The 18,994-nt window shown below is 42.4% G+C and overlaps 2 protein-coding genes across 2 annotated transcripts; both read right to left on the bottom strand.

Moving 5' to 3' along the window:
• Positions 1-1,263: 1,263 nt before the first annotated feature.
• Positions 1,264-5,743, bottom strand: LOC127907073 (RING finger protein 122-like). Its single transcript, XM_052460759.1, has 4 exons — positions 5,733-5,743; positions 5,094-5,181; positions 3,338-3,420; positions 1,264-1,830 (listed from the first exon to the last, which is right to left on the bottom strand). The coding sequence occupies exons 1-4, from the start codon at positions 5,741-5,743 to the stop codon at positions 1,704-1,706; spliced, it is 309 nt and encodes a 102-aa protein (XP_052316719.1). The 3' UTR covers positions 1,264-1,703.
• Positions 5,744-13,217: 7,474 nt separating this feature from the next.
• Positions 13,218-17,182, bottom strand: LOC118394257 (gamma-glutamyl hydrolase-like). Its single transcript, XM_035787471.2, has 3 exons — positions 17,049-17,182; positions 15,062-15,184; positions 13,218-14,894 (listed from the first exon to the last, which is right to left on the bottom strand). The coding sequence occupies exons 1-3, from the start codon at positions 17,137-17,139 to the stop codon at positions 14,860-14,862; spliced, it is 249 nt and encodes an 82-aa protein (XP_035643364.1). The 5' UTR covers positions 17,140-17,182; the 3' UTR covers positions 13,218-14,859.
• Between the last annotated feature and the right edge of the window lie 1,812 nt (positions 17,183-18,994).

The following is an 18,994-nucleotide window of genomic DNA, read 5'->3' as shown; positions in this document are numbered from 1 at the left end:
ACTACTGAGCTAAAGCCTCGGTGTTCATGCTGGGAGCTAAAACAAGTCTTCAGGTGGTTCTAAAACATGTGAGCATGGTTCACCAAACCACCTGCTCGTCACAAATATGTTGTTGAGAATAGTCTTTAACTACATTTGCCTGTAGTGTAGAATGGTAATAGGTTTCCAAAAAAAACTCTCAAAGTGTTAGAGTGCAAAACGTTGTCTACATTCTGAAGAAATAACACGTTTCAGTCATTAAACCCCCCAAAAAGAAATTGTGAGAGGGTGATGCACATTATTCACATGGCCTTGATCCATGTACAACAATAGAAAACAAACATGGTATACATATGTTATGAACAAGATGTCACGACTTCTGCCGAAGTCGTTGCCTCTCCTTGTTCGGGCGGTGCTCGGCGTTCGACGTCACCGGTCTTCTAGCCATCATTGATCCATTTTTCATTTTCCATTGGTTTTGTCTTGTCTTCCCACACACCTGTTTTCAATCCCATTCATTACCTGTTGTGTATTTAACCCTCTGTTTCCCCTCATGTACCCATGTTTGTTCATGTCTGTACTTTTCGTGTAATGGAGCGTGTTCCGTGGACATTTATTAAAAGACTCCATTTTGACTCTCCTGCACCTGACTTCCCTGCCACCTATACACACGACGCTGACACAAGAACTATAACAAGTGATCCAAACAGACTCCCCTGTATGACATAGAACACACACAACACACAGGTAAGCACAACATGTCGGTAGAACATCACTGTGTATTTTCTCAACCCCATGGTTCTGATAGTGCCACTCGTCTTCACACGTTCATGTCACCCGGCCTGTTCCTCCACTCTCCCAACTGGAGAGTCTGGAGGTTTCCCCTCTTTCTGACTTTGGAACTAGCGTGCGACTCTGAGGCAGTATGGGACAGAAAGAGACGGAAAGAGAGAAGGTTGAGAAAGAGCATAGAGACATCAGAAGAGAGGGAGAAATAAAGACAGAGAGTGGCAGAAAGACCAGAGCAGAGAGAGCGTGAGTGAGAGGAAAGGGGAAAGAGAGACAGAGGAAGAGTTAGTCAGTCAGAGACAAAGAGAAAGAAAGAAAGAGTGACATGTGGGTATGGAGATATTCTGTCAGACAGAGTGTAACCTCGTCCCCATGCTATTGCGCACAGCGCAAATAAGCCTGGGATACCAATGATTCAAAGTTGGCCTTAGTGGGAGTGAACATAGAATTCTACAGGAGTGACCATACTGAGTAAAGTATTTGTCATCATTTAATTTGAGCGAATCACATGACTGCGAGGCGTGACTCCAAAGGGAGACAAGACACGTATGGAAGACATGTATGAGAGAGGGTTAGGGTGCTGTTGGAGATGATTGATTGGTAGATTAAGCTAATGCCTATGCGCTGGGAGTTTCTCCTGGCCTTTCTATTTGCTAACAAAAGCCAAGTTTGACGCTTTGGTCCACCAGACTCTTCGCGCATTAAGGCGGAAGTGTCTGGGAAGGAGATTAGACAGAGTGTGGTGTAGACTCCTGTCTGCAGCTCTGTGTTGGTTGCTAGGTAACAGCAGTTCTTATAGTCCTCTCCAGGTGGTAGCTAGGTTACACCATTTCACAGTAATCTGTGGATGGTTTCTAGGATACACCAGATAACAGCGTCCACGTTCTGTTGGTTGCTAGGTTACACCAGATAACAGTGTTCTCTTCCTGTTAGAGCTAGGTTACATCGGCTTGCAGAGCCCCCTCCGTGCTGGATGCTATGGTTACACCAGTTCGTCCAGTAGCGATAAGTTTGTTACACATGGGGCACACACAGCGCACCTCCAGCCATTTCACCAGACACCTTGAGAAACACACCAAAATTCTTTAATTTATTAAACATTACAAGTAATTCTAATTGTTGACATCACAAAGGATACTTTGTAAAAGTCAGTACAATTAACGACATCACAAAGGATAAATATATAACATTGAGTCTAATTGATGACATCACAGAGCAACCTGGTTCCAATTTATATTATTATGTATGTAAATCCAATACACTCAAGTATTAATTTGTGGATGTCCATCACGTATTTTGTATTAATTACAATTTGTATTATATGTTACGAAACTTGCAAAACTTACTATATACAAAACTTACTATATGTTACACATTTGCAAGACGTATTTTACGAATTCTAGCTAGGTGACTAAAGTTAGCTAGCTGGCTAATGTTAGCTAGGCTAAGCGTTAGGGGTTAGGGTTAAGGTAACAGTTAAGTTTAGGAGTTAGAGTTAAGGTTAGGGGAAGTGTTAGCTAAAAGGGTTACGTTAGGGTTAGGGGAAGGGTTAGCTAACATGCTAAGTAGTTGCAAAATAGCTAAAAAGTAGTAAGTAGTTGAAAAGTTGCTAATTAGCTCAAATTCAAAAGTCCGTAATTCAAAAGTCCGTAACGAGTTTAAAATTTGCAATCTTCGGGTTGCTAGACGTTCGCATTATAATCCCCCCCATCCAACAACCCTACTTTAGTTTTTGCCTTAAGTAACCTTCTGTCTTATGTAACCATACTAAATGTAACATATCATACTAACTTGAGTGTCCTGAATTTACATTTACATGTTATGTCTAGTCTATGAGACCAGGCTGCACACAGGGTGCACCTGTAAAATTCAGTGTAATTTATTACATCACAAATGTTGCAACTAAATCATCACAAATGGAACCCCAGAAAAAATAGAGAATATCTGAGAAATAAAAACAATGTTTCACATCAGAGGGATTGAAATGGGATACACTAAAGCAAGGATGGGCAACTTTGACGGCAGTGGGGGCTAAAAAATAACTTATTATGAAGGGCCGCAGTTGCTTGCGGATCTGCGTACCCATATCCTTTTTAGGATATCTGAGTGAGACTGAGAAACAAAATTAATGCGGGCCCCCCAGCCGGTAATTCGACCATGATAACAATTTTAGATAGCTGGCCGCTAAACTAACTTAGAAATCAAAAAAATGTTAGCTGACATGGGCTAATTTACTGACTGTAAGTGACTGACATAAGAAGATAAAAACTGCTGATGCACAACCAAATTTTACCTTGTGTATTCTACTATTCTAATTCACAACAGTATGTTGAGACTGACTGAGTTCCAAATTTAAGGGAAATTGATCCGAGTTGCCCATCCCTGCCCTAAAGCAATCGTTACCAGAGATACCTCTCTAGTCATGCAAGTACTGTCTTCCTGTGACCTGGAAACATTTAATAACGGTTGGTATGTCAGTGAAATCACTCCATTCAAAACCCCCAACAGCTGTGTGCTGACTGTAGAAATGAATGGATGTTGACCTCCTGCCTCCTAATTTGGCACTCACTTCCTGTGAAAGGTGTGTTGGCATGGCAACACACCCAGCTCGTCTTTGACTTTGAAGTCTTCCAGGCAGACAGCACATGTCTGCTGTGAGAGTGACATGGGCAGAGGAGATAAGAGACAGGATAGGACAGGTTTAGAAAGCAAGAGAGAGAGAGAACAAGAGAATGAGGGGCATAGAGTGGCGCATGGGAAGAAAGAGGAGACAGAAAAAAGGATGGGTTGAGGCAGAGAGCGAGAGAGAGAGAGAGAGAGAGAGAGAGAGAGAGAGAAGCAACACTGATTGACAATAAATGTCACATGCTATTGTGTAAATGGAATAGACAACAGGTGGAAATTATAGGCAATTAGCTTGACACCCCCAATAAAGGAGTGGTGACCACAGAGCACTTCTCAGTTCCTATGCTTCCTGGCTGATGTTTTGGTCACCTTTGAATGCCGGCGGTGCGTTCACTCTAGTGGTAGCATGAGACGGATTCTACAACCCACACAAGTGGCTCAGGTAGTGCAGCTCATCCAAGATGGAACATCAATGTGAGCTGTTGCAAGAAGGTTTGCTGTGTCTGTCAGCGTAGTGTCCAGAGCATGGAGGCGCTACCAGGAGACAGGCCAGTACATCAGGAGACGAGGAGGAGGCCGTAGGAGGGCAACAACCCAGCAGCAGGACCGCTACCTCCGCCTTTGTGCAAGGAGAAGCAGGAGGAGCACTGCCAGAGCCCTGCAAAATGACCTCCAGCAGGCAACAAATGTGCATGTGTCTGCTCAAATGGTCAGAAACAGACTCTATGAGGGTGGTATGAGGGTCCGACATCCACAGGTGGGGGTTGTGCTTACAGCCCAACACCGTGCAGGACGTTTGGCATTTGCCAGAGAACACCAAGATTGGCAAATTCGCCACTGGCGCACTGTGCTCTTCACAGATGAAAGCAGGTTCACACTGAGCACATGTAACAGAGGTGACAGAGTCTGGAGACGCCGTGGAGAACGTTCTGCTGCCTGCAACATCCTCCAGCGTGACCGGTTTGGCGGTGGGTCAGTCATGGTGTGGGGTGGCATTTCTTTGGGGGGCCGCACAGCCCTCCATGTGCTCACCAGAGGTAGCCTGACTGCCATTAGGTACCGAGATGAGATCCTCAGACCCCTTGTGAGACCATATGCTGGTGCGGTTGGCACTGGGTTCCTCCAAATGCAAGACAATGCTGGCCCTCATGTGGCTGGAGTGTGTCAGCAGTTCCTGCAAGAGGAAAGCATTGATGCTATGGACTGGCCCGCCCGTTCCCCAGACCTGAATCCAATTGAGCACATCTGGGACATCATGTCTCGCTCCATCCACCAACGCCACGTTGCACCACAGACTGTCCAGGAGTTGGCGGATGCTTTTGTCCAGGTCTGGGAGGAGATCCCTCAGGAGACTATCCGTCACCTCATCAGGAGCATGCCCAGGTGTTGTAGGGAGGTCATACAGGCACGTGGAGGCCACACACATTACTGAGCCTCATTTTGACTTGTTTTAAAGACATTACATCAAAGTTGGATCAGCCTGTAGTGTGGTTTTCCACTTTTATTTTAAACGTGACTCCAAATCCAGACCTCCATGGGTTGATAAATTTGATTTCCATTGATAATTTGTGTGATTTGTTTGTCAGCACATTCAACTATGTAAAGAAAAAAGTATTTAATAAGAATATTTCATTCATTCAGATCTAGGATGTGTTATTTTAGTGTTCCCTTTATTTTTTTGAGCAGTGTAGTATTCTTACCCCATGGAGATTCAACTTCTTAGGATCTCCTTTTAAAACAACCTCTCTGTAGCCAAACCTCTCACCCTGGGCATGGTGTCGTAGTTTACTGTTGGTGAACAAACCATTTAGAGAGGGTCTACTGTATATCATTAGCAATAGTATTTTGTACAAGCAGTCCCAGTCCCTTAGAGACACGCCTCAAATCAACCACTGTGCTTTTATTGGTTGGAGCAGTAAAGGTTCAATCCCACCAGTCGAAAATCAATTACTTTGGTTTCCATTTCAAATGATGGTATTGGGCTCCCGAGTGGCACAGCGGTCTAAGGCACTGCATCTCAGTGCTAGAGGCATCACTACAGCCCTGGTTCGATTCCAGGCTGTATCACAACCGGCCATGATTGCGAGTCCCATAGGGCGGCGCACAATTGGCCCAGAGTCGTCCGGGTTGGGTTTGGCCGGGGTAGGCGGTCATTGCAAATAAGAATTTGTTCTTAACTGACTTGCCTAGTTAAATAAAGGTTAAATAAATACAAATAAAATCCCTGAATATAGCATTAAGGCCATTCCATCCCACCTAAGGACAACTCCCGATTGAAACACTGGCCCATGCATCCTGTGGTTTGACTGTTTGGCTTTACACTCTAGCCATGGCTTTACCCTCTAGCCATTAAGGTAAATGAGGTCCTGAGAAATATCTAAGACCCCTCATGCACCCTTTCCCCCAGTTCACTACATGATTTTAGGCCTGGGATAACTCCATGCATATAAAGCAAGTATCCTGACATTGTTGTATATGGTGCAATGTTAGCAGTAATCAATTATAACAATAAACTGATCAAAACAACTACTTTTATGTTTTGCTGGGCTGTATACAAGTGTAAAAAACACAGCCATAACAAGGACCCACAAAATAACCACCATAACAGACACAGTTAATGAAATGGTCAAGATCTGAGTTGGAAAAAGTGTCTGTGTGTGTGGTAAAAAATGTGGCTTTGACAATATGATTTGTTATCGACAGGTAAATATTTACATGGCCATACAGAGAATCACATACCCAGTTTGAATTCTTATCAGTTCATATTCAAAATGGCAGTTAATTAACAGTCTATCGCTCACACTTTCTCAAGAAGTATTAACGCAGTTTTCATAACACTATCAAAACTTCTCTATTGACTACCCCCTCTCCCTCCCTTTCTCCTCTGATGTATAGAACTACAAACTATACTGAACAAAAATATAAACGCAACATATAAAGTGTTAGTCCCATGTTTCGTGAGCTGAAATAAAAGATCCCCAAATTTTCCATGCGCGCAAAAAGTTTATTTCTCTCAAATGTTGTGCACATATATACTTTAGTCTTCCACCATTAAACAATACAGAATATACAATACAATTATGTTGAACCCTGCTCCCCTTGCTCCAGTGACGTCGGTCCTTACACTGTGGCAGGCAGCTTCCTGCCGCCTTGTTTCCTGTCCTTCGGACACAATCATCCCCTCAGCTTAAAAATCAGGGAGTTCATTGTCAACAGAATAAAATGTCTCTCTCTCTCTCTCTCTCTCTCTCTCTCTCTCTCTCTCTCTCTCTCTCTCTCTCTCTCACCCTACACAGGGGGTGGGAACAGGGTTGAGAACATAGCAGCACTTTCAGCACAGTCTCAGTGAAAAAGATTATAGAGGTGACAAGTACAGTGGCAAAAGTTCAGAGGCATGTTGAAGAAGGAATAAAGGCAGGGTTTAGACTAACTACGCACACACAACTGGGAAGACCCTGCCATCCCAGCTAAGGGTCAGGGTTGCCAGTGCTGCAGCTGTGTCCGCCTCTGATACAAGTCAAGCAGAGAAACTACAGGTACACACACACACACACACACACACACACACACACAGAGAGAGAGAGAGAGAGAGAGAGAGAGAGAGAGAGAGAGAGAGAGAGAGAGAGAGAGAGAGAGAGAGAGAGAGAGAGAGAGAGAGAGAGAGAGCAGCAAGATTTGTGACCTGTTGCCACGAGAAAAGGGCAACCAGTGAAGAACAAACACCATTGTAAATACAACCCATATTTATGCTTATTTATTTTATCTTGTGTCCTTTAATTATTTGTACATTGTGTATGTATATATATGTATATATATATATATATATATGTATATATATATATATATGTATGTGTATGTATATATATATATATGTATATATATATATATATATATATAATATGACATTTGTAATGTCTTTACTGTTTTGAAACTGTTGTATGTGTAATGTTTACTGTTAATTTTTGTTGTTTTTCACTTTATATATTCACTTTGTATGTTGTCTACCTCACTTGCTTTGGCAATGTTAACACATGTTTCCCATGCCAATAAAGCCCTTGAATTGAATTGAATTGAATTGAGAGAGAGAGAGAGAGAAAGAGAGAGAGAGAGAGAGAGAGAGAGAGAGAGAGAGAGAGAGAGAGAGAGAGAGAGAGAGAGAGAGAGAGAGAGAGAGAGAGAGAGAGAGAGAGACAAACGCACACGCACACACCTTACTGTCTCTCAAATAAATGACAATGAAACATCTCGGCTCCTTGGAAAGGTTCATGGCTAAAACATGACAGTTTCCAGACATCTCCAACTCCAAGGCAACGGTAAAGTAGACCGTGAGCTGTTCCATTCAGACTGAAACAAGGTTTGTCTACTAAGTTTTGTTGGAGGCAAAGTTAAGAGACTTGCTAGATAACTACATAGATCATACACAACACAGTGCTGTCTAGGCAACTGGTCTATTTTATACAAGGCATAAACTGATGTCTAAGACTCACAATGGATCGTTTGATAGAACAGAGAACAGAAGAGATATTGTCATTGATAAAAACGCAATTTAAGCTGCTCGATTAATTTCAATTCCTTTCTTGTTTTGCCATACAATAAACCATATTAATAAGTGAAAAAAAACAATCTGACAATGAAAAATTAGTATTGTCACACATGAATGTCAAGAGGATGAAGGAAATTTGCTCAAAACAAACGAGGATGTAGTGCGCTTGTCCGGTAAGTGCTCTAGCCTTTCCCACTCTGGCCTTTAACAGAAACACAAATACCTTTACAATGCCCCCATTCCTCACAATAACCCCTCCCTAATGACACACCTGCTTGTCAAAGACACACATCTACATAGAAATAGAGTCATAAGATTTTTTGAAACTATATTTGTATGCACCATCTTCTCACCAATGAAATCCACGCAGAGAAGGTTGGTCTACCCATGTGTGTGAGTGTGTGTTCTCTGCAGCTTCTCAAGTGTGTGCTGTATGTAGCATTCAAGCCAGTCGATGACCAGCTCAAAGGTAGCGGGGGTGAGAGGTAGGTAAGTGAGACAGGAGGAAGGGGAAGACAGGAGTAACTGTGGGGGAGAGAGGAAGGTTGACCCATGGAGAATGAACAAGACACGGACAGGCTGACAGAGAGGTCTTTGTGTGAGCCAGGTCACATGACCCCTGCCTGCAAGTCTGAACTTCATTTCACATCACGCAATAGGCAAATATTCATTCAGCCTAATTGTGTGCAGAATCGTTTTTAGCAGTTTAATTAATCAGGGATTTAATTTTGTTCCTGGAATTGACCTAATTGACCTCTGATATTTCGATTAACTCTTCAACGAAAGAAAACAACAATGAAATCTCTTTCTACCCCCCCCTCTCTCTCATAGTACTTACATGGACTGGAATCAATACCCATGCCTCTTAGCTTGATTTACTCAGAATGAGAGGCGATCCTTCATTCACTGAAAGGCTTGGTGTTTCAGGTTTATTTTCTCCTGTCAGATTACTCGACTCTGCTGGAATAAATCAATACCAGACACTGTGATGTCTGTCTAATTCTCTACACAAACCACACACACTCCCTTACTCACTCCCTTACTCACTCCCTTACTCACTCACTCACTCACTCACTCACTCACTCACTCACTCACTCACTCACTCACTCACTCACTCACTCACTCACTCACTCACTCACTCACTCACTCACTCACTCACTCACTCGCACACCAGCTCCAGTATCTCCTCTACAGCTGAACTCTAGGTGGACTAGGCTTAGTGTCGTGAACGAGACCAGGTTGATTGTCTTTGTTTTTGGTTAGTCTCGTGGCAATGTTTCTGTGTAGTCATAGCAGTCTCATCGTGAGTGGACATGTCAAAGGAGAGTGGAGAATGTTAGGGAACAGTAATGAACTTGAGAGATAATTATAGGTTGCTCTAGGTCTGAACAGACACTAAGTGACTCATCCAGCCATTATACATTACATCTCTATGAATAATGATGACACACACATTATTAACAGAGAATGAGAGCATATATCATTGTGTGTGTGTGTGTGTGTGTGTGTGTGTGTGTGTGTGTGTGTGTGTGTGTGAGTGATCAGAGGTTGTTTCATGAAGGGCTGGATGGTGGAGAGTAAAGTAGAGAGAAAGAGAGGGACAGAGAGAGATAAAGCTCTTCACAGATAGTGGTCTAGTCTGTGTATTCATATCTTTTCACAGTTGATAAAATCACTTGTGTCTCCTCTGCAGACTTGAATGTGGGTCATATATGAATGCCTCTCTCTGTGTGTGTGTGTGTGTGTGTGTGTGTGTGTGTGTGTGTGTGTGTGTGTGTGTGTGTGTGTGTGTGTGTGTGTGTGTGTGTGTGTGTGTGTACACACTAGCTATATTACTGTTTTATGAGAGGAGCCCCCCATGACCAATGACCTATTTTGCCACTCTCCAGAGGCACCCCATTGCCATGGCACCAGAGCCAGCAGATGCAGGGGGAACTCTGCTTTAACAGTCTCATTCAAAAACTGTCCCCCTGCTCCAACAATCCAGAACTACTCCTCTATTCTAACATTCTAAATCTATAACTGTGCCCTAGTTGGCCCCTAATGTCCTCACTCTGAACTGAGCGGATTTCTCAATGAGCCATAAGTGTGCAAGACACCATTAACATTTTCATAAACGGGGTACTGGGTAGTAATGACTTTTGTACATTGAATGAGAGGTTTAAGAACTACACTGACGCCAAGTCTGTACCGCTGCCTCCTCCTACAATCGAAGCTTCTATCCAAGTATTAATCAGCTCATATGAACACAAGCACTCATCTGTGCTGCTGGTTTTCAAGAAAAAAATTAATGGACGACAACAAACACCAATAACCAAACGCAGGTCGGTCTGTGTAGAGGAAACGTTAGACACTATACAGACACACGCATAGACACATGGTAGATGCCAAAGTTCCATCCTCTGGACCTGCTCTTAGAAACCTTACGATCATAACTATTCTCATTTAGGGGGCATGTTAGAATTTCTATACCAGCTGTATACAGTCACATATTTAATTTACTGATGGTGAATACTAGTAGCTATGTGTAACGGTATCAGCCAATTTAATAGCATGTGTTTTTTTCCTGTATCCTATCGTATGTAACATGTTGTGCACAGATGCATTGTAGGCCTGTCGTTGTATGTCATTCTAATCTCCTGACCTACAGAATGAGGATATACTAGCCTCTGTGCAAGTCTGTTTCCACTTCCAGCTCCTTTGTCATTGTCATGTTATTATGGCTCTGGAGATCCAGTACTAGTCTGGATGATCCCAAACTCAACATCCTCTGACTTCTCTCTTGCTGTGTACCCCGTGTGGAGCTCTTACTGGGTGTGGGGATTCGCCTCCAGGAATTCAATCAGTAAATGTCATGAAAAGTTATGTCAAGTCCATGGGAAACAACTCTGATATTGTCAGGAGTGTTTGGCATGATATTCAGAGCAGACCAAACGAGCCTGACATACATTTTCTTAGTGTGCACCCTGATGGAGCCTTTACATGAGGATCATGTAAAAAAAAAAAAACATTTTTTAATTAAATGGTCAACTAGGCATTGACATTCAGTCCAAGTCAAGATGTCTCCGAATAACATGTGCACACCAATATATAGTTATATATTTTATAAATGATAAAAATTAGAAAGCTAATTTTATGTTTAAAAAAAATGAATACTACTTGAACTAGCCAAACATTGGCCGGACCACTGAGAGTCTGAAGAAAAGGTGTGAATTCCAAGCATCTTCATTCTCCAACCAAACCACTTTGAATTTCACCACAGTTATTCCTTAAAACATCAAGGCGATTACATGAAAGTTGCAGCGCTATGGCAAGGATCATGAACAAGCAATCAAACAGCATTAAATAAGAAAGCAATTAGATTACATGACAAATAATAAAGGGGTTAATTATTGAAAAAGCAATAGCATGTCAAACCCAACTTGAGTGGCCCCCTAACAGCTTTAGTCTATAGCAAGTGACTACCAGTTTAGAGCTGCAATATGTAACCTTTTGTGGGACCTGACCAAATACACATAGAAATGTGAGTTATAGATCAGTCATTCCAGTGGAGGCTCCTCAGAGAAGGAATGGGAGGACCATCCCCCTCAGTGAATTTCATAAAAATGTAAATTGTAAAACATTAAAAAAAATATACCGGGTGAATGAGAGTAATCCAATATGCTGTAATAGAAATAAGGCCATGCTCATGAAAATAAAAATCATCCTCCCTCATCTTAAATGGCACTGACCGCCACTGTGTCATTCTCATGGAAAGCAAGTCTAAGAAGCAGTAGATCTGTTCTGTGTGCTATTTCTATGCTTTCCATTCTTACATTTCATTTTTTCAGATTTGTTCACCAGCTTCAAACAGCTGAAAATACAATCTTTGGTTATGGAAAATATATTTCACAGCGGTTTAAAATGGTACAATGATTCTCTGTAAGGGAAGGGAGAGCACATCTACACAGTTCCTGGGAACAGTGTAACTTCTTCTAGCTAGCTAACTGCTGTTTGATTTGACAGGAAACTAAACTAGTTTTAATCCCAGGGTTGAGCTGGTGCGTAACAGCTAATTGTATGACATGTGTTTGTAGAATGTTACATCCCCTATTGACTGAGGTGAAAGAAACTACAGCAAAAAGGTTGGAATACATTTTTTTCAGTTTTAAATGCGTAGAAATACAGTAAATTACCTTACATTTTATACAATTTCCATCACTTTGCCATACAATAGGTTTAGCTGAAATGGTGCTCCTGCATGTAGGCTAATTCATTTTTTTTACACGACAGTGCCTTGTATTACAAAAGAATATTGCAATCGCATTAATTATTGTCAAATCAAAATATCTACCCCAAATAGAATGCAGTTTCTTTTCTGATTTTACAAAATCGTCTAATAAACCCTTGAAATAACTGTGGCATACCTAGGTCTTCGCATTAAACACAGAGTTCGGTCAACATCAGATGCCCAGTGATAGGCTCCATAATGAAATTAACGCTCACCGTTACACCACTGAAACGGGTGCATTAATGCACAGGAGGTGGTTCTGGATGAGAATGGATTCGTGTTCATCAACAAACGGTTTATATTACCAAGTGGCAGTGGGGCCTATCCGTAGTATCTGCAGTTGGCTCTTTTCAAATCACCTTATGATTCGGCATTCAGGCAAAAAGAGACAATTTAACCTAGATCCAATAAAAACACATTATTGCGCTAAATCCCGGCTATCTGTGATGTTGTTGGCGGTAAAAATAAAAAGGTTCAATGGTGCAACCATTTACGCGGCACTTCATCATTGAGATGGTGTTGTTGCCATCTACGAAAATAAATTCCACCCTTCTCCAGTTCAATTAAATAGGCTAACAGTGATTTATCCTTCACGAATTGGATATATATTGCCAAGTGTCTTCAATCTGACACAGCATCTGTGGAGCCGAGCACACTGGATCACTTATTCCTAAACCCACCCCAAACGCGATAGACCAAGATCAAGATGGTCCAATCGCTACATGCCCTGGTCCGGTTGGGAACCACGGTTGGAACCCCGTCTGTTGGCGTTGTTGTGTTGTGACGGGATCGCAGCAATGTTATAAGATTGTGTGAGAAGGTTGCAATCATAACATTAAGATCTATTACTGCCGACAGCAATGTCATGACAAAGTACACAAACCACCATGCAGCATAGCCTACAGGGAAATCATATTTTCATGCGGTGCAAATATGCAGATAATACAAAAGTGAAAATAACCATTTCCATAGACACTTCTAAAACTAAAAAGAAGAAACGTCCTCTCACTGTCAACTGCGTTTATTTTCAGCAAACTCAACATGTGTAAATATTTGTTTGAACATAAAAAGATTTAACAACTGAGACATAAACTGAACAAGTTCCACAGACATGTGACTAACAGAAATTGAATAATGTGTCCCTGAACAAAGGGGGGACAAAATCAAAAGTAACAGTCAGTATCTGGTGTGGCCACCAGCTGCATTAAGTACTGCAGTGCATCTCCTCCTCATGGACTGCAATAGATTTGTCAGTTCTTGCTGTGAGATGTTATCCCACTCTCACCAAGGCATCTGCAAATTCCCGGACATTTCTGGGGGTAATGGCCCTAGCCCTCACCCTCCGATCCAACAGGTCCCAGACGTACTCGATGGGATTGAGATTAAGGCTTTTTGCTGGCCATGGCAGAACACTGACATTCATGTCTCGCAGGAAATCACGCACAGAACGAGCAGTATGGCTGGTGGCATTGTCATGCTGTCAGGATGAGCCTTGCGGAAGGGTACCTACCACATGAGGGAGGATGATGTCTTCCCTGTAACACACAGCATTGAGATTGCCTCCAATGACAACAAGCTCAGTCCGATGATGCTGTGACACACCGCCCCAGACCATGACGGACCCTCCACCTCCAAATCGATCCCGCTCCAGAGTACAGGCCTCGGTGTAACGCTCATTCCTTCGACGATAAACGCAAATCCGACCATCACCCCTGGTGAGACAAAACCGTGGCTCATCAGTGAAGAGCACTTTTTGTCAGTCCTGTCTGGTCCAGCGACGGTGGGTTTGTGCCCAAAGGTGACGTTGTTGCTGGTGATGTCTGGTGAGGACCTGCCTTACAACAGGCCTACAAGCCCTCAGTCCAGCCTCTCTCAGCCTATTGCAGACAGTCTGAGCACTGATGGAGGGATTGTGCGTTCCTGGTGTAACTCGGGAAGTTGTTGTTGCCATCCTATACCTGTCCCGCAGGTGTCATGTTCGGATGTACTGATCCTGTGCAGATGTTGTTAGACGTGGTCTTCCACTGCGAGGATGATCAGCTGTCTGTCCTGTCTCCCTGTAGCTCTGTCTTAGGCGTCACACAGTATGGACATTGCAATTTATTGCCCTGGCCACATCTGCAGTCTTCATGCCCCCTTGCAGCATGCCTAAGGCACATTCACGCAGATGAGCAGGGACCCTGGGCATCTTACTTTTGGTGTTTTTCAGTCAGTAGAAAGGCCTCTTTAGTGTCCTAAGTTTTCATAACTGTGACCTTAATTGTCTACCGTCTATAAGCTGTTAGTGTCTTAACGACCGTTCCACAGGTGCATGTTCATTAATTGTTTATGGTTTCTTGAACAAGCATGGGAAACAGTGGTTAAACCCTTTACAATGAAGATCTGTGAAGTTATTTGAATTTTTACGAATTATCCTTGAAAGACAGGGTCCTGAAAAAGGGACGTTTCTTTTTTTGCTGAGTTTAGATATGAACATGTCACAGCCTATAGTTAGTGCACATTGTAAACTTCTCATAACATCCCATAACATTTAGATTAATGGTACAGTTGTGAGGGCAGAACATCAACATCTCAGAAGTAGATCTGCTCTTATCCAGTGAAGTTGCCAGGGTAGGTTGGTGTGAAGTTGTACATGAGCGACATGGCACCTTCCTCAGGCTGGTCGAGTGTGATGCAAATTTCTCCTGCCTTTAACATAGAATAGAACTTTATTGTGCATCAAAAGGCAAAAATGTTGCAATTTACTATACCTCACAAGATAACACTACACAAGCGTGAAATAACATGTGCAATACACTGTATTTGGCTGACTTGAAGGACACAAAGATTCAACTTCATTAGGTGTGATTACCCACCTTCATTCAAGGAGGAGGCATCGCGTACAGCTTCTGAGGAGTGGGGGAAGTTTAGGTTGGGGTCCCACTGGAAACGGTTAACGCCAGGATGCCACTGGATCCCATAGAATGGGTAAGTCCTCCCTGGAAGAATCACACTCCAAACTCAACACAGGAGCTCACATTACCTTACGACCAATTTAGACGTTCATCCATGTTTCTCAAACGTCACATTTCAAAGTGTTTAAGGTTAAGTTTAGGCACTGACTTGAGGTTAGGCATTGACTCCGCATGGTTCAGGTAAGTGTTAAGATTTGGGATAAGCTTAAAAAAAACCTTTCTATTGCTGGATTCAACCTTGCAACCTTTGGAATCAGAGGCAGATGCTTACGACCATCCGCCATCCCCATCCACAATGCCAGAGCAAAACCGAAACCTATTTGAAGGTAACAACGCTCACTGTTGCCCCTAGTGGCAGGATTCGACATCATAAGTAAATAAGAAGTTTTATTTTTATTGCATGCTTATGTGAGATATGTCATTAGAATGTCTATTTTTGGATAATACTGTTGGCCGGTTGCAGTTATCTGTGTAAATCTGTTCTCTGTCAGGGTTCAGTTACTTGGGCCGCAGAGAGGGGAGAGGTCAAGCTTGTCTTCATATGTAAACATATCTTTTAAACCATGTGAATGGATGATTGAGGGGGGAACCAATTATCTCTTGGCTCCACAATGTCTGTGTGCCAGTCACTGTGTCTCCGTGAGCTTGTCCAGAATGGGAGTGTCTAAAATGACAATTGATATATATCCTAATGTCTTGGTACTATGTTGTACAAAGAACGAGAAGTAGAACCTTGTTTTAGGAGAGCAAACTGAACAATAATTTATAGCTAATGCTGTCTGGCTATGGAATAATCCTCTCTCAAGTAAAGTCTTCCTTTGTAATGTTCCTAAGATCTGTTATTCGTCATGTGAGTTGAGATGGGTGTGTCTTGGCTATAAATGATACTAAGAACTGTTTTGTAAGGACTCTCAGAGAATTCATTTATAGACACTGAATTGATCTGAGAGTCACAGGGTTGTGATGGAGGTCATATAATTAAAGATGGACTTTATGATAACCCTGACTTGTGTGTGGTTTGCTCTCATGATTTGGTAAATACAGGAAATTTCCACTACAACTATTATAAAACTATTATAATATTGTGATACTAACAATTACTTTGTGCGGCATAGTTCGTTACAGATTATGCAGCCCACAGTGATTTACATTGCTTTATCTAAAAAAACAACTGTGTATGATCTGTTAAAGGCCTATTTAAAAAACTGTAGTTGTACTTGTAGTTGATTCCCTTCCATGGTTGAGACAAAGATGGCACCATTCTTAGCCTTGTTTGTGGACACAAAATGTTGCGGGTTCTCATTTTCCTTGAATGTCTGTAAGAAAAGGCCATAAGCAAGGGAGTTGATAGTCAAAACCAGTCATATTGTATTCAAAAGAGATACTAAGAAAAATTATTAATTTAAAGTCTGATTCCAACTTCGTGGTCACTCCATAATGGTGAACATTCTCTGTTAAAGCTTCTTGGGATAATGCCTATCTGACATCACTGGGGAACCCCTTGTACATTCGACTGGAATGGGCCTCCGCGGGGAAAGGGGAACGAGACATTCAAATATAGTTTTTTTAATTGCAACCATGGGGAGAGAATTCATCAGTCCTCTCGAATCAGCCCAGAAGAAGCATAAATGCACTTTATGAAGATGGAAACTGTTTTGCAATGAGTGTTGGGAGTTGTCAGGGTGTAGTTTAACTCAAGAGCTTCACTGAAATTCTGTCTTGATCAGAAGCGTCTCTAAAACTTGAAGCTTGTAATTCCCTGCCCTCTAGTGGTGGATTTTAGAATGTGCAGTATGTGGAAGTCTTCAGACCCAGTCCCAGACCGTATCCTTGACCTTATCCCTAGCACTTGACTCCCCTATAGAGGTGTGAAAGGACTGGGCCATACCTGTGGTGAGGTTCAAGGGCAGGGCCATCTTCTCAGCTGTGGTTTTGGTCAGCAGGTTCTCTATGGCCATCAGAAAAGTCAACGGCTGCATCCACAGACACGTGCCCCAGATAGGGAAGGAATCTCCTGCCTCATTGGCCTGAAACAAGAGAACACATAAGTCTATTAAAGAGTGTTTGGAGCATGTAAGATGTTTACTGATGGTAAACAGACAGACAATCAAAATGGACAAAGAGGCAAAAAGAGCATTAGACAGACAAGCCAGCTTTGCTCAGCAGCGCCTCTGACATGTAAAAGATCTCTACCACCCTGGAAAAGTCTGACATCTACAGATTTGATGAACCTCCGATGAACAGCAGGCTGCAGGATAGATCACCTTTATTTAACCAGGTAGGCCAGGTGAGAACAAGTTCTCATTTACAACTGCGACCTGGCAAGACAAGGCAAAGCAGTGCGCCAAAAACAACACAGAGTTACACAATGGAATAAACAATCGTACAGTCAATAACACAATAGAAAAATCTGTATACAGTGTGTGCAAATTAAGTAAGGAGGTAAGGCAATAAAATAGGACAATAGTGGAGAAGTAATTACAATTTAGCAATTTACAATGTTTGGCAGCATGAGTGATGCTTTGTTGCGAAATAGGAAGCAGAATCTCGACTTCATTTTGGATTGGAGATACTTAATGTGAGTCTGGAAGGAGAGTTAACAGTCTAGCCAGACACATAGGTATTTATAGTTGTCCACATATTCTAAGTTGGAATCGTCCAGAGTAATTATGCTATTCGGGCGGGAGGGTAGGAATCGGTTGAAGAGCATGCATTTCCTTTTACTAGCATTTAAGAGCAGTTGGAGGCCACAGAAGGAGTTTTGTATGGCGTTGAAGCTCATTTGGAGGTTTGTTAACACAGTGTCCAAGGAAGGGCCAGAGAAATACAGAATGGTGTCGTCTGCGTAGAGGTGGATCAAAGAATCATCCGCAGCAAGAGCGACATCATTGATGTATACAGAGAAAAGAGTCAGCCCAGAATTGAACCCTGTGGCACCCCCATAGAGACTGCCAGAGGTCCGGAAAACAGGCCCTCCAATTTGACACACTAAACTCTATCTGAGAAGAGGCAGTCATTTGAGAAACCAAGGATGTTAAGTCTGCCAATAAGAATATGGTGATTGACAGAGTCGAAAGCCTTGGCCAGGTCGATGAAGACAGTACTGTACTGTCTTTTATCAATGGCGGTTATGATATTGTTTAGGACCTTGAGCGTGGCTGAGGTGCACCCGTGACCAGCTCGGAAACCAGATTGCACAGCGGAGAAGGTACAGTGGGATTCGAAATGGTCGGTGATCTGTTTATTAACTTTCAAAATACTTTAGAAAGGCAGGGCAGGATGGGTATAATAGGTCTGTAACATTTCGGGTCTAGATTGCCTCCTCCTTTGAAGAGGGGGATGACCGTGGCTGCTTTCCAATCTTTAGGAATCTCACGAAAGATACGAAAGATCCTTCTATATCAGATACATTTGGTTTGCAATCACATAAAAACAAAATAAAGGACATTTCTACTTGTTGGAGAGGAGAACAGACACTGATGGAAAGCTGTAAAGGTCAAGTTTTGAGAAATCACATTTTGGATGATCAGCCATGCACAGCTACGGGCTGCTAATGTTCAACCAGTTATTTTGATGTAATATTGGTATAGACGTCTTGGGAGACAACGTTTGGGGTACAAAATGGCCGAATTCCTCTTTGTGGTTTCAACAGTGAGTATGAATGCATATAACTTTATATTGGTGGAAGTAGAGTGGTGCCTGATGGGCACCACTCTACCTCCCCCTGACTCTGTATACTTCAAATCAAAAATACAATTGTATTGGTGGCAACACATATTTTGCAGATGTTATTATGGGTGTAGCAAAATGCTTATGTTCCTAGCTCCAATAGTA

The sequence above is a fragment of the Oncorhynchus keta genome, chromosome 14, assembly GCF_023373465.1.
Source record: "Oncorhynchus keta strain PuntledgeMale-10-30-2019 chromosome 14, Oket_V2, whole genome shotgun sequence".
Taxonomy (NCBI): Eukaryota; Metazoa; Chordata; class Actinopteri; order Salmoniformes; family Salmonidae; genus Oncorhynchus; species Oncorhynchus keta.
Note: the sequence above shows the minus strand (reverse complement) of the source record. Positions and strands in the feature narration are given on the sequence as shown.